Source organism: Mauremys reevesii, linkage group 1 (assembly GCF_016161935.1).
Source record: "Mauremys reevesii isolate NIE-2019 linkage group 1, ASM1616193v1, whole genome shotgun sequence".
NCBI lineage: Eukaryota > Metazoa > Chordata > Testudines > Geoemydidae > Mauremys > Mauremys reevesii.
In genome coordinates, this window is record NC_052623.1 from 333,157,242 (window position 1) to 333,172,345 (window position 15,104).

The 15,104-nt window shown below is 46.0% G+C and overlaps 1 protein-coding gene and 1 long non-coding RNA gene across 2 annotated transcripts; both read left to right on the top strand.

The window, feature by feature from the left end:
• Positions 1 to 326: 326 nt before the first annotated feature.
• CCDC71L (coiled-coil domain containing 71 like) lies at positions 327 to 1,437 on the top strand. Its single transcript, XM_039516949.1, has one exon. The coding sequence runs from the start codon at positions 606 to 608 to the stop codon at positions 1,296 to 1,298; it is 693 nt and encodes a 230-aa protein (XP_039372883.1). The 5' UTR covers positions 327 to 605; the 3' UTR covers positions 1,299 to 1,437.
• A 36-nt stretch (positions 1,438 to 1,473) lies between these two features.
• On the top strand, positions 1,474 to 11,145 carry LOC120392280. Its single transcript, XR_005591650.1, has 3 exons — positions 1,474 to 2,116; positions 9,199 to 9,362; positions 11,002 to 11,145. It is a non-coding gene; the product is annotated as an uncharacterized LOC120392280 (long non-coding RNA).
• The last annotated feature ends 3,959 nt before the right edge of the window (positions 11,146 to 15,104 follow it).

Consider the following 15,104-nt stretch of genomic DNA (forward strand, 5'->3'; position numbering starts at 1 on the left):
GCCTGTAGGACCACAGCCCTGTAAGGAGGTGTGGAAATTTCCTTTCTGCAGGAGCAGCAGGGACCCCTCTATCCCCCCACCCCACCCCACCCCTTTCCAAACAGCTGCTCACCTCTGATGTGGTAACATTTACCCCCTTCCCCACCCCTTCCATATCCCAGCTCCCACCCTCGCCTTCCCCTGCCTTCAGTGCACTCAGTTTGCCCCCTGCACAGATTTTGCCCACCCCTCCCCCCTCGGCTTTCACAGCCGGCACACTCTCCTCCTCCCCAAGTAAGGGCAGGGTGAGGGCAGCGGGCGTCTTCAGTGGCTATTACTGAGCACGCGCAGCCCTCCTGCGCACGCTCAGTAACAGGCAAGCTACCCCTTGTGTCTGAGGGGAGCGAATGGGGCGGGGCCCTCCAGCCGGGCGGTAGGATATTGATCGCTGCTCTCCGCCCTGGGAGGAGAGACGGCAAAGGAGCGCCTTCGGCTGGGGCTGGCTGCCGCGGCGGCAGGAGACAGGCGAGCGAGCGGTGTGGTGGGGCAGGCGCTGAGGACAGTCCTCACGCTGAGACCGTTGCGCCTGCAGTCGGAGGCAGGCGGCGCTGGAGCAAGGAGCCGGGATGATGAAACAGGAGGGAGCCGGCCGGGGAGCTGCTGCCGGGCTCGGCGCGGCGGCGTGGGGCGAGGAGGGCGAGGCGGAGAAAGTTGTCTACTCCCGGTCGCAGGTGTCCTTCGCCGGCACCAAGGCGCTGGGCGACGCCTTCAAGCTCTTCATGCCCCGCTCCACCGAGTTCATGAGCTCGGACTCGGAGCTGTGGAACTTCCTCTGCAGCCTCAAGCACCAGTTCTCCCCGGTCATCCTGCGCAGCAAGGACGTGTACGGCTACGCCTCCTGCCGGGCCGTGGTGCCCGACGGGCTCCCGGCGCCGGGACACCGGACCCGCCGCAGAGCGGCCAGGAGGCGCCCCCTGGCCGCCGGCGCCAAGCGCGGAGCGCCCGGCCGCGCAAAGACGGGGAGGAAACGCGCCCCAGCGCTCGCCGGTCCCCCCGGCAGGGAGGCGCAGCGGCCGCGGGAGGAGGAGCAGGTCGGCTCGGCCGAGGTGCCCTCGTGTGCTCCCTTTGGGGGCCGGTCCTTGGAGGAGATCTGGAAAGCGGCCACCCCCAGTCTCACCACCTTCCCCACCATCAAGGTGCGGGGCAGCGTCTGGAAGCCGCGGAGCCTGGAGGCGGCGCGGCGCCAGGCGCAGCGGATCCTCCGAGTGGACCTGGCACCCGTGGTGAGGATCCGCCGCTTCCCCGTAGCCAGATCGTGAGCTGCTGCCCCGCCTGGGAACGGGGACATCGGGGCGGGGGGGAGGCTCTTCCCCTGGAAGAAACGAACAGAGACGAGTGTCAGTCACCTGTTTACATTGCATTTGTCTGGATCGTGTCCTTCTACTGCACTTTATGGCTCAGACTGATGGGACCATTTCCTCCACAGAGCTAGGTTCCTGCCCACCCAAACCCGGATTGAGAACCTGCCTGGCCCCTGTCACCAGCTGCGACTACCACCCTCACCTGGACTGAGAGGCTGTTTCGCTATGTTCCCTAGTAGGGGCCATGGTTCTCTATCGTATTTATGCCCAATACTGAGAAGCTATTTGGCAGGCATCTCAAGTAGGGACTAAGGTCTACTTCCTTCCATTCTCTTCCCTGGGACTACCTCACTGGTCTGGAAGTCCACCCAAGAAGTTATTTTCCAAAGGAACTCGCTATCATGCTTGTATAATAAAGCACCATCTTGCTTCATTTTTTCCCTAACCCATTGGATTATGTATGGTTTTTTGTGATGTTGCACTAGTATGTGCTCAGGGTATCTTGAATCCCACGTGTTCCCAATTTCAACCGACTGAAGCTTTGACCAAGGATGCAAAAAAAATTATGGAGATTCAGAACTTAGGCTGTCTCAATGGTGCAAAAATATCCTTAGTGATCTATAAAAGGATGTACCGTGTACTATACTTTTTGTATCTAAAGTCATTTCTAAAGTTTTATAGCTGAATTAAGTACTTGTTTTTATGGAGCACCGGAAGCCGATTGAATCACTCTTATTTTATATACTCTCTACTTTAGTGACACTTATTTGGTCAATGTAAGTGAACTTAATAAAAGTGAAAGAGCAACTAATGCTGTTTCAGTACATTGAAACTAACTGCAAAGGGATGGATAGTTGTTGGATAGTTACATATACCTTTTGTGTAATTCAGTGGAACAAGCAAATAGCTTGATGTATTTACTGCTCTAGTAAACAAACCCAAAGTTACTTAAAATGAGGAATTATTTATTTCTCTTTTACATTAGATTTTAAATAACTATTATGATTACTAGAAGGCAGGCAATATACAGTCTCCTCATTAATGCTAGCAAGTGATTAGTTCAAGTGGCCAAATAGATAATCTAGAATTCTGATAAGTGCCTTTTTAAACAGAGGTAGCAATACTCTATTGTGGTAGCTAGTGCCTTCTTAGTTAAAATAGCACAGGTTGTCACCTCAATGTCTAGAGTCCAGTAATGGATGTTCATATTAACATGTCACTCCTTCAAGTATTGTTTTAAAAATCAGTTGCAGCTAAAATATGGTATGCAAGGACTCAATTAGAGAGTGTTACAGTTTATGGCTAAAGGCTCATTTTGACTGAGGCTTTGTGTTTTGGCTGTCTTGTCTTGTACGAATGCCCATTTTTAAGGCAAAGTACAAAGCCTTTGGTAGATATTTAAAACTGTTTAACATTTTACTCATCCTTCTATACATCTTTTTTTGGTGCTTTCACAATACTAAAAACTGGAATATTCCCAGTAGGGAAGGTAAAGTTGATAAAGATAGGGGGAGGGAAAAAGATCTTGGAAATTCCAGAAGAGGGACAAGTAACTTGCTTTAACTGGTCATTTATATCCCTATAGGCCCTGAGAAGTAGGACCTGCTTCTTGATTTCCCTGTTCAATTTATTGGTTCTTCAAATTCCTGTTCTAATTTCCTTTCTTCAGAAGGCTTGCTCCTTCTTAGCAGAAGTGCTAAGAAGCAAATGAGATTTGATTATAGTGACATTTGTCAAATTTTGTTATACAGTGCTAATTTTTAATTAAAAAGTAGTTCTCTCCCTTTCTTTGAATCTTAATATTTTGGGTTATTTATACCATTGTAGTTCATTTAAATCTACATTGCAATATCCATATCTTTCTAAAACCAAAAACTTCATCAATCTTGTAGGTGCTGTGCTTTTAAAATGATTTACATAAAATGTGATGAAAGGCTGATTGCTGTACTGTACTACCATTTCAGATTCCAAAACACTAGGAAATCATGAAAGATCAAGGTATATTTATACAAATCCTATCTGAAGCCTACATTTTTATTAGACATACCTTGGTGTAATTTATATGTTGACTTGAAAAACCTTATTGTATGATGAATTAGTACTAAGAATAAATACCCAAATGTACAGAGTATGAAGGGCCAAATTTGGCCTTGACTTATTTATGACATTGACTTCCCAAAGTTGGACCATGGACTGATATACCAATAAATAAGAAAATGGGTGAAATACTGGCCCTATTGAAATCAATGATAAACGTTCCAATTACTTCAATAGGATCAGAATTTTATCCATTACTATTTTGTGTGTTCAATGTAATTTCAGCCCATATTTGGACTCTGGAATGTTTTAACACAATAGACATAGGTGGAGTTTGAACTGTGACTTTGTGTTTGGCGTTTTAAAAACTATTTCTTAGAAATATGCATCACTGATCACTGTAGTTTATGGGGTTTTTTTGTGCGGAGTGTGTGTGTCAAATCAGCCTCTCGTTCAAATCCCAGCCTTGTTAATTCAGTTCCTCATTCTGATGAGGTAGCTAGTGGTTTGCAAATCACCATTCTTACTGAAGCATTTATAATACTACACCATGCATGAGAGAGAACACAATGTATAAATATAGTTGAGTACAGGGATACTGTGGTAGGGCTTGGGGTTTTTTTTAGAGAGGAGGAAAGGGGTGGAGATTACTGAGTGCTGCAGGTAGGAAGCAAGGGTATGGGAACATGAGTGCTTAAATTGACAATCTCAAAACTCTTGTCTTGTTTCTTCTTCTCCCAAAACTCTTGTTTCATTGAGGCTATGCCTCATTAGAGTAGGGCAAAGGACTCATTTCTATCTTCTTCATATCCATAGTGGAATATCAGCCTCTGGAGATGGCAGTGGCGGCTGTTCTAGCAGCCCGTTTTTGTTTTTACAGCTCTTTCATACATTCCTGACTTTTAGAGCCAATAGGGACGGCTCTGATCATTTACTTGTACCTCCTCCATAATAGTCCAGAAAATAGGGAACCCAGCTTCTTCTAGCTGTAGCTGCATCTCTCTTAAGAGAGCAGTTTGAATTTGTCAAGTTGCTCTAACTAGCCCTGGCTCAGTACTGCTATAGCTAACATAGGGGTCTGTGAAAGTAGATGAAGAGGGATGGTCTGTAACTTTCACTCCCATGCCTCTGAAGAAGTGAGGTGTTTTTACCCACAAAAGCTTATGCCCAAATCTGTTAGTCTTTAAGGTGCCACCGGACTCCTTGTTGTTTTTGAGGGATGATATAGAAATTGTTGGGGATAAATGAAGAGAATGTTAAATTGTTGGGGCTAGATCAGGTTTGGTTTGGTCCCCCCTGCCTACTGGCAGAGTTAAGGTTGTGTGGGGCTATTAGAGATGCTAGCTTTAACTTTGTATTTCCTGACTTCCAGAGATTTGTTTATCTATCTTCTGTGTTCTGGAAAGATAACCTTAACTCTGTGTTAAAGTTTGTCAGTGACTTTCCTTTGTTTTCTGAGGAAGGGATGGGGCCATGATTGAGAGGGGTCCTGGGTATGCTTTGCCACCATTCATCTACTGCATGTGCCCTCCATGAGGGTTAGAGATGGATGAATGAATGCTAATGGCCTGTGAAGAGTGCATCTGCCAATTTGAGATGGTGGCGGGGTGGGGCTAGAATTTCTACTCCAGGGGTTAATAGTAGGAAGGGGCTCTGTGGTGTGGGAGGTTACAGAGGTGTGAAGGGGCTCTTTCATCCTTCAGTTGAATGAGAACACACCATACTGATGAAATAGGCTGAAACACTAGTTCTGAGGGGCCTGAACTGCCCCATTCAGCTCAATGAAGATTACACCCAAGTCCATCTCCTCCAAATCTCAGAACTGGTCTAAACTAGAAATTAGGTTGTTTTAACTACATCAGTCAGGGGTGTGAGAACCACACCCATGAGCCGTGTGGTTAAACTGACCTAAGTCCCTGTACAGACATTAGTTGATGGAAGAATTCTTCCAAGGACCTAACTACTGCTGCTCGGGGAGGAGGATTACCAATGCCACTAGGAGAATGCCTCTTGTTGGCATAGCTAGTGACTACACTGAAGTGCTCCCAGGGGCACAAGTGTGCCCCTGTAGCATTTTAAGTGTAGACAAGCCCTCACCTCTTTGTAGGTCTGGCATGCTTGAATAATACCCTTTTCCAGCTCCCTACCCTGGTTTCAGCACTGTGTGCCTGCACCATGCACGCTTGTGCCCAGCCCAGACCCAGTCCACTGTGCCTACTGCTTCCTGCCAGGAGTTCATTGAGCCTCTCCTGGCACAGAAGTGCTTATCCTGGCTAGGACTCTTATGCCAACCTCTGGTGTCATTTTCAGTGTAGTAGCTAGTTCCTCCTCTATGAGCCCTGCCTACCACCATCATATTAGGTCTCATGTCCTGGACACAGTCCTGCCCCCAAAACTGTCCCTGGAGAGGGGTTGTGCATACAGCATTGGGATACACTTGTGGGGTACTGAATTTCACATATTCCCACTTCCAGAAGAAGTCCTATTGTAGCCCAAGACACCAACCAAGCAGAAGGTTGAGAACACCAGTGTGTGCAGTCCTCAAATCTCCTGCATAGAGGTTTGCATGCATGTTCTTGGTTTTAAGAGGCAGTGCTTGGTTCTTTTGAACTGTCATGTGATTCCATGACTCAGCATGTGTAGTTCACAAAGGAGTTACTGAGGAGGCAATAGCTTGTAGAGGATGCTGTGGTCAGCAGAGGTTCTAAAGCTACTCCTGAGGGCATTCTGTGCCCCAAAAATTAAAAATTCTGTGTGTAATATTTTAAAATTCTACAATATTCTGCCGGCTTGATTTATAAAAAAATATAGGCAGAGGCTTCAGCATGGCAGTGGGGAGTACAGGCCCCTGGTTGTACAAAGCTGGGAGGTCACCCTGCAGCTTCCCCACTCCCAGGACACAGACTCAGTGGTGAGCCTGCACCTGATCCTGACATAGCACAGGCCCAGGCCTACCCCAGAAACTCCCTGGGGTCCTTCCCCTCTGCTCCATGTGCACCAGGTGGGAGCAAGCAGGCTCAACCAGGCAGGATCTAAGTGTGGAGGGGCTCAGTATGGGGTGAGAAGATTCTGTGTGGGACAATTTGGGTGCAGGCAGCCTAGGTGTAGGGGGAGCTGGATGCACAGAGGCTTGTTGTGGGGGTTCCAGGTGCAGGGGCAATAGGACTCAGTAAGGGCTTCCAGATGAAAGTGGTTGGGGCTCAGCGGAGGGGTCTGGATCTTGGAGGAGTAGGGCTTGGTGAGGTTGGGGTCAGTGCAGCTAGTTTGGGGTCAGTGGTGTGGGGGCTCAGGGTGGTGTGGGAGTTGGGGCTCATCAGGGTGGGGGTTTGAATGCAGGGAGCTGGGGGGGGGGTGGTCTGAATGCAGGGGTTCTGGGGGCTCCAGATGCAGAAGTTCAGTGGGGTGGGGTTTGGGTATGGAGAGCTAGGGGGGTTCTGGGTGTGTGGGGTGTCTGGGTATGGGAGGTCCAGATGCATGGGGTTGGGTAGATGGGGAACCCCTCCCCCCTACAGTAACCCCTCCCCCTGCAGCTGAGGAGCAATGAAGGCAAGAAGCGGGGGGTGGGGGGGGCGGATGCTGAGCTTCCTGCAGCTGGGGGAGGTTTCTAGGGATGGGTCTGACACAGCTCCAGCCGCTCCTTGCAGGGGAAGAGGAAATTCCGTCTTCCCCTGCCTCCAGAGATCCCTGTTCAAGGTAGGAGCTACTGGCTGGAGTGTCCCCAGCCCTGCGGTGATTTATCTCTCTGCCGGCTGCTCTGGGTGCCTGAAACAATATACCTGCGCAGCTAGGGAGTGGTGTGTAACTGCTCTTGCAGCTTCCCTTTGCTTCCCTGTCAGTCATTTTTCAGTGGGGAAGCAAAGAAATCTGCAGGGGACATGAATTCTGTGCACGCACAGTGGCCCAGAATTCTCCCAGGAGTATAAAGCTTTTGTAATGCAGTAAGTTTTGGAATATTTCTAAACAGGTCCTTGTAGTGTTGAATAGCTGATCTTGAGGGCACTTCAGTGATACAAGTTTCCTGAGATCAGAGCCTTAATTCTCCCTTCTCCTGCCCCCAGGTCTACACCAAAAAAGTTTTAGAATCTGAAAATATTAAAAGCAGCTTTTGTGGGGGTGTGGGGAATATTTCCTCAATGCCTTGGGCCAAGTAACCCAAAATTTGCCCCACAAATTCTACTGCAGTCACTTTTGCAGAATACCAGTTTTTGAGACAAGCTTCCAATGCACATCGATTTGTAGAGCATTTTGAAAATTATAAGCAGCTTGTATCATGGAGGTTACATCTTGGGAGATCACTGACCAAATGACCCCGGATTTGCACCTGTTGTTGCACAGAAGTTTTCATGACAAGTCTCCCTATGCATGTGGAATTTAGAGTAATTTGAATAGTAAAATCAATTATTTACTGTGATGGTTGTACCTGAAGAAACCCTTGATTAAATGATCCCAAACTTGCTCCACTCTCTCTCTCTACCCTGATGGAGCATAGAAATTTTCAAAACAATCTATGTGCATTTGGCCTTTAGAGCATGAGTTGCTGGCTTTTAAACAAAAAGCTTGGTTCTTAGGCCCAAACTTCCAAAAGGGCCTCAAGAAAAATGCTGGCATAGAATAATCTCAGATATTTGCCACAGGTAGGATTTAAACTCATAGTGTTTGTGTTTTGCTTTGGTTCAATAGCATCAGCATGTTGCCATGAGCTAGCCAGTGACTCTGTCTCCACAAACTTGCACACCACAGAACAGTAGTCCCACAGTATATGTGCAAGTCACTGCAGCTTGCACCTAGGCTCAAACCAGTTTGTACAGCTAACTTTAACTCCTAATAACTTTTAAAATATTTCTTCCCTGATAGGGCAGCAGGTGCTAGATCAAATCCAATTGGGTAGTGTCATTTTGGGGTTGATCAGTGCTATAGTTTGAGCCTTAAGTGTGCATAAAAAAACAGAAGAACTGGGAAATTTTACTGATTGGTCCTTTCTAGGAGATCATATCTTAGGATCCTCTCAACCAATCAGTCCAGATTTGCACCATGAACTTTACCACAGGCCTTGCTGAGGCACACCAATTTACAGGACAAAGGGAGTATGAGGATTTTAGAGCTCATCTCATCCTTAACTCTGGCAGAGCTATTGCTCCATTATGCATAAACAACATAGATTCTTAAATCTGTCTGAATCTTAAAGGCTTATAAAAAATGTTTGTGATTTGTTTGGTTTTGGGCTTTTTTGCTGCTGTTTTCTTATACTGTAAGGAGATGTGAAACTGTTTTCAGAAGTTTTGATATCAAGAATTTCAAATTTTATCTACCCATTTTTTTGCTGGGGAACTTTCTGAACAATTGCAGAACCAGAAGCATTTAATGACATCACAGGAGTTTGAGGGGAATGGTTTACATATACTTGTTTAACATCTGACAGATATTCTTGAGGAAAAGGCTGTCTTTTTGTTAAAGATTCAAATATTTCCCTACACAGTCCCCTGGAGTTTGAGAAAGTTCCCACTCCAGTTTCTTGTATTCCAAAACATTCAAGCAAAATTATGGAGGATGAGACTTGATATTCTTAAGGTTAAAAGAAGAAACAAACACAGCAAAAAAAACCCTCCAACCCTTTATTTGAAAATAATAAACATCATCTTGCTTCTAACTCTGCAGCTCCAGAAATGCAGACTGTCTTCTCCTGCTGTTTTTGCAGTGGGTGGATCTGGGAGGGTGCTACTCAGTGATCTATAGCAAATGTCAGGTGCCTGGCTTGTACAACAACTTTTTAAGTTGCTGTATTTTAGTTTATTGGGTACAGTTGGCTTTCTCTCCTCCCCAGGAAGACTTTTACTGCATCTTCAGCCTTCTCTGAATCCATCTTCTACATGCTCCAGCAGTCCACTTTAAAGTCCACACCAAAGTCCACACCAAATGTTGCTGCTACAGCATGATGTGAGAAGATAAAGAGGTCATAGTTATATGTACACCCATTGCATATTGATAGTAAGTATTAAAAATGTGCATTGTCCTAATCTCAGGTTTGTAGGGTGAATGAAGGACTTAAGTTACTATACAAATGACTTTCCTGAATGAAAAGTCAAAACACTTTAGTGTTTCTCCTACAAGGATTTTTAGAAGCTAGTGCTTGAGTGGGAAGTAGGGGAGATTTCTTCCGCTATCCTCTTTACACAGCCCACACATTCATACACTTGAATTCCACAATGGGGATACTGCATTGTTAAAGTTTTTTTTCCAATTCAGTAATTCCAAAAATAATCACCCACTTTTTTCACTTCAGGATTGTTACAATCATTTATAATTGAGATCGTCTCCTGCTTTTGTAATACAAGAGATAACTAGTGAGTACTGAGCATATATTTCTGGAGGGATGGTGAGCTCTCAGAAATGAGTGTACTTAACAAACTCTAAATTCACTGTACAATAGAAAATTGTTTAGGTAACCTTGACAGAAAAGTAACATTTTCTCCCCTAAGAATCTCCATCTGTGCAGAATATTCACTCTTGAGACTTAGCTCTTAAGAATTAAATTGATAATGGAATTCCTCCAGTTCTTAAGGTTTTTTGATGCTTCAGAACAGAAGTAGTGGGCTAGAGCACAAGCCAAGCTCCTTAGGGCCATTATGTACCACATTCCTGTGTCTCCTTGCACACACAGTAGAAATGTTGCCTTACAAAACAGTTGTCAATTCTTGCGTGACTGTGGTTGGCAAAGGAAATCCCAACAAAAGACTATCTGCCAGCGATCTGGCTTTTCATTGGATCCCATCACCACCTTGTTGACTGGGTATCCTTTTGTGTGTGTAATCCTGCCTTCTAGTTGGGTTTGAAACTGTTGTCTGGGGTGCATTTTTTCTGACATTGGCTGCTGGCTATGCAGCTCCAGTGCCTATTTTTGGGCACATACATACAGTTTTGGTATTTGACATAATTTTACTTAAACTTCTTAATGTACTAATGCCATTCTTGCGGTAGAATCATAGACCATGTCTAGACTTAAAACTTTGGTCAATGCACGTTACACTGACATAGCTGCTGCAGTTAGTTTATCACTTGTGTGTGTGCATACTTGTTGCTTTGCGTACTCACCAGGAGTTCTTGTGTTAACACAAAGTGCAATGCACCATGGGTAGATATCTCAGTGTGCTGTATGGCACCTTCTGGTGCAATGCCTTTTGGAGAATTTTCACAATGTGATGTGTGGTTCACATGAGTTTTGCAGGGGGTCTGGGAGCAAGGTGTCAGGTTCCCATCCTGCAACTTTCTCCATCCTATAATGCCATCTCTATCCCATAATCTTCACACTTTTTTGAAAAATCCCACAAACCTGGGCACCACTTTTTGCTGTCCATCTCTGACAGAGGCATGGAGCTCGCACAACTCTGCACTTATTGTTGTGAATGTTGCATACATAGCACAAATGATCCTCCTGTATTTGCAGAGCCACAGGAAGTACTGAAATAATGGGGGACATGATTATTTCTTTGACGACAGATTGCTAGGGGTCATAGTGAAAAACAATTCAAGGTTGTTGATGGCCTTCACAGAGCTATTGCAGTTGGTGGAGTGCTGCTTCTGGCCCCAAGAAATGAGCACTGATTGGTGGGATTGCATCATCATGCAGGTTTTGGAATGGTGAGCAGTGCCCAGAACTCTCGGCTGCAGAAGGCCACGTTCCTGGATTTGTGTGCCAAGCTCACCCCAGCCCTCCAGTATGTGGACACCAGAATTACAGCTGCACTGACAGTTGAGAAGCAAGTGGCAACCACACTGTGGAAACTTGCAATGCCAGATTGTTACCGGTCAGTGGGAAATCATTTTGGAGTTGGAAAATGCACAATGGGCACTGTTTCATGAAAATGTGTAGGACTATTAATCAAATACTGCTATGCAGGACTATGCCGCTCAGTAATATGCAGGATATTGTGGATGGATTTGCAGCTATGGGGCTCCTAAACTACAGTGGGGCGATGGACAGTGTGCACATCCCTAGTTTAGCTTCAGCTCACCTTATCACAGAGTACATCAACAAAATGAGCTATTTTTCTACGGTTATATAAGCAGTGGTGGATCATGAGGGATGCTTCACTTATATCAATGTGAGTTGGTCAGGGAAAGTGCATGATGCTCACATCTTTAAGAACACAGGATTGTTCAGGAAGCTGCAAGCAGGGACATTTTTTCCCAAGCAGCAGATTACCACTGATGATGTTGAAATGCCAGTAGTGATCTTTGGGGACCCTGCCTTGCTCCCCTGGCTCATGAAGTCATACACTTGCCATCTTGACAGCTCCAAGGAAAGATTAAACTACTGGCTTAGCAGGTGCAGAATGACTGTTTAATGTACTTTTGGCAGGTTAAAGGGTTGCTAGTGGTATTTATTCACTAGATTAGATCTGAAAGAGAAAAATATCCCAATGATTATAAGTGCCTGTTGTGTCCTGCACAATATCTGTGAGGCAAAAGGGGAAAAATTGCTGTCAGGCAGAGGGCGGAAGTGGAGCGGCTGTTTGCTAAGTATGAACGTCCAGATACAAAGGCCATTAGAAGAGCTCAGTGCAGATGTATGCAGCTAGGGAGGCCTTGGAAGAGCACTTTAACAGTCAGCGACTGTAATGTGTTGTACTGGATGGCGCTCTGCCTGGCCCTGAAGTTTTGGGGGTTGTTAGGAATTGTGTAAAGCTTGGTGTACATTTGCGAATATCACACTGTCTTTTAATGAACCTCTGAATTATGCAGTGCTTACCTATGAATTCTCCAGTCCTGTTCTATTACACAATGTGCTTTGAGTAGTGGTGGGCTTTCTGCAGTATAAGTTATGAAGTAATAAAGATTATTTTTAAAAAAAATGTATACCAAAAAGTGCAAAACATTAATATGCAATTAAAAAACAGTACAGTGCAAACTTATAAAATCAATTAACAGAACTTTAAAAGTAGAACAGTACTGTCCATTTAAATCCATTGCTGCCAAACATACACCAGCCATGGCTTTCACAGGTTAGTGTATGTGAAGCTATGGTTTTCCTTACTGTCCCACAGTGTGGAGCGGTAGGGGTAAGGATGTGATCCATGATGCCATGCGGAATTTTGGGGGATGTAGGGTGCTGCTGAAATGGAGCTCTCTCCATGGACTGCAGAGGGAGGGAAGCCTGTGATTGTTGTAATTGTAGATCAGCAAGAATTAATCATTTGTGTTTGCTGCCTGAGATGGCCCCTTTATGTCCTGGTGCATCTTCCTCTCCTTTTCCTTCTGAGACTCCTAGGCATTTCTCTTTTCTGCTTTCTCTTTTTAAGTCTATCTGCTGTATTCACCCTCCAGGCCCTCCGTTCGTGGTTCAATGCACCACTGACTTGCAGCATCTTGGTGTGAACATGTCCTCCCTAGTCCGCTTCTTTCTCCTCCTCCTCAGGGCCAGGAATTCCATGAGTGTGGAGGGAGTGCTCCTTAAGGTCACAATGCCAGCAACTACAGATGAAATGGACAGTCACAATGGAAAGGGAAAGTTACGTTTCAGAACTCCCTTCCCTTATTTCCCACAAGACTTTTAAACAAGACATGCTTATTGACACTTCATGCTTATTGACAGCTTTGGAGCACCTCTGTGCAGCACTGGTCTCCAGCTGCAGCTTTGGTGTGTATGGCCTGGTGGGGCTTCCAGTGCTGGGGCACTGTTTACACTGGCGCTTTACAGTGCTGCAACTTGCTGCGCTTGGGGGGGTGTTTTTTCACACCTCGAGTGAGAAAGTTGCAGCACTGTTAATTGCCAGTGTAGACAAGCCCAAAGAGTATAGCTGCTGCTGGCATCACGAAGTCATCCAGGTCCATACGCCGCTTGCCTCTTTATTGCAACGGTGCCTGCTGAAGTCGTGGGAAAGAAAGAAGTCATGGAGGAAGTCATGGAGGAAGAAATAAGGCTGCTATCCCTGGAAACATTTGGGAGAGGATTGCAGGGTACTTCCATGAAAGTTTCATTGAGATATCTCAGGAGGATACAAGGGACATCCCTGTGTATATAAACAAACTGCTTATCCCCCCACCCACACCCCTACAGGGGAATGAAAAGCAGGTAACTCTGTCTCTGTTGGTTGTACCTCTACCTCTTCTCATACAAGTAAACCAATGAAAAGTAGGTACCTGTGTCCTGCTAACTTGGAGTTGGGCCAGGCTCCATCTTCACTTTTAAATATTGTAGGGGAGAATGGATACCCACACTTCCCCAAGGTTCTTTTCCCTGGATCAGGCTCATGCATGCCTAGCTGGTGGGACTGGCTAGACTGCGGTGGAGTCTCAAAAAGATCCTGGCTTGTAGCTTACCTGGACACTCTCCTCTTTTTTAAATAGCTTCCTCCTCCTTCTCACTGTTCATGGCAGGGGTCTCTCTGTTGTGCTCCTTGGAGGTATCCAGGATGGTGTGTGGGGCACTGATGGAGCCTCCACCAAATATGGCATGCAGCTCATTGTAAAAGTGGCAGGTCTGTGGCTCAGCACCAGATTGTCTGTTGGCTTCCCTGCCCTTGTGGTAAGTCTGCTGCAGTTTCTTTGCTTTCATGCGACACTGCTGCTGATCCCTGTCATGCCCCTTTGCCTACATTCCCTGTGCATTCTTTTTGTAGATGTCCGTGTTTCTCTGACTGGTCCATAGCTGGGCCTGCACAGCCCCTTCTCCCCACAGGCTCAGGAAATTCAATACTTCCTGTCTGCTCCAGGCAGGAGCTTGTCTAGCATGTAGCTTGCATGGTTGATTGGGCAGTTGCACACAACAAAGGAGAGCTCACCAACTGGGGCAATCAGGAAAGGGCATTTCAAAAATACACAGGGATTTAAAGGGTGGGATCTCTGTGGCCCACGGGCAGTGGAGTTCACAATTGTGACTAGAGTGATCATTGTCGGGACTGGAAAAATCTGGCTAGAAATCTGGCATGCCATGAGAAGGCAGCAAATCACCAGAGAGCATTCCATAGGTGGAGAGAGCTTGAGATGAGATTGGGGCGGCTCTGTTTTTTGCCGCCCCAAGCACGTGGATTCAGCGGCGTTTTTGTGGGTGATCTGCCGCTGCCGGTCCCGTGGCTTCGGTGTACCCGCCGCTGAATTGCCGCCAAAACCACTGGACCTCCCACAAGCAAGCCCTCACGGCGACCGGCAGGCTGCCCCAGGCACACACTTGCTGCGCTGGTGCCTGGAGCCACCCCTGGATGAGACTAAGGTTAAAGGCCACCATAGATGATCAGCATCAAGAGAAGATTGCATCAGAGTCTGTTTATTGGCAAAATGTTCTGAAAAGGCTCATTGCCATTGTAGGAATGCTTGCTATCCAAAATCTAGCACTGCGTGGCACTTCAGATCAGCTGTATGTGCCAAACAATGGAAACTTCCTTAAAATTGTGGAGCTGATGGTTGAGTTTGATGCTGTGCTCCAGGAGCATCTACGAAGAGTCACCACCCAAAAAATGTACAAACACCACTACCTTGCAAAAATAATTCAAAATGAGATCATACAGTTACTGGCAACAAAAGTCAAACAGAAGATTGTGACAGATTTGAAGTCAGCAAGATATTACTCTGTTATTCTGGACTGCACACCTGACATCAGCCATACAGAACAAATGACTTTAATGGTGCGTTTTGTAACAACAACAAAACCTAGTGAAAATGTCCCTGTAATGGTGACGGCCAGAGAGCATTTTCTAGAATTTATTGACATTGACGATACTACAGGAGCTGGTA

Coding starts and splice junctions, on each gene's coding strand:
- CCDC71L (XM_039516949.1), top strand. CDS start 606: ATGATGAAACAGGAGGGAGCCGGCCGGGGAGCTGCTGCCGGGCTCGGC.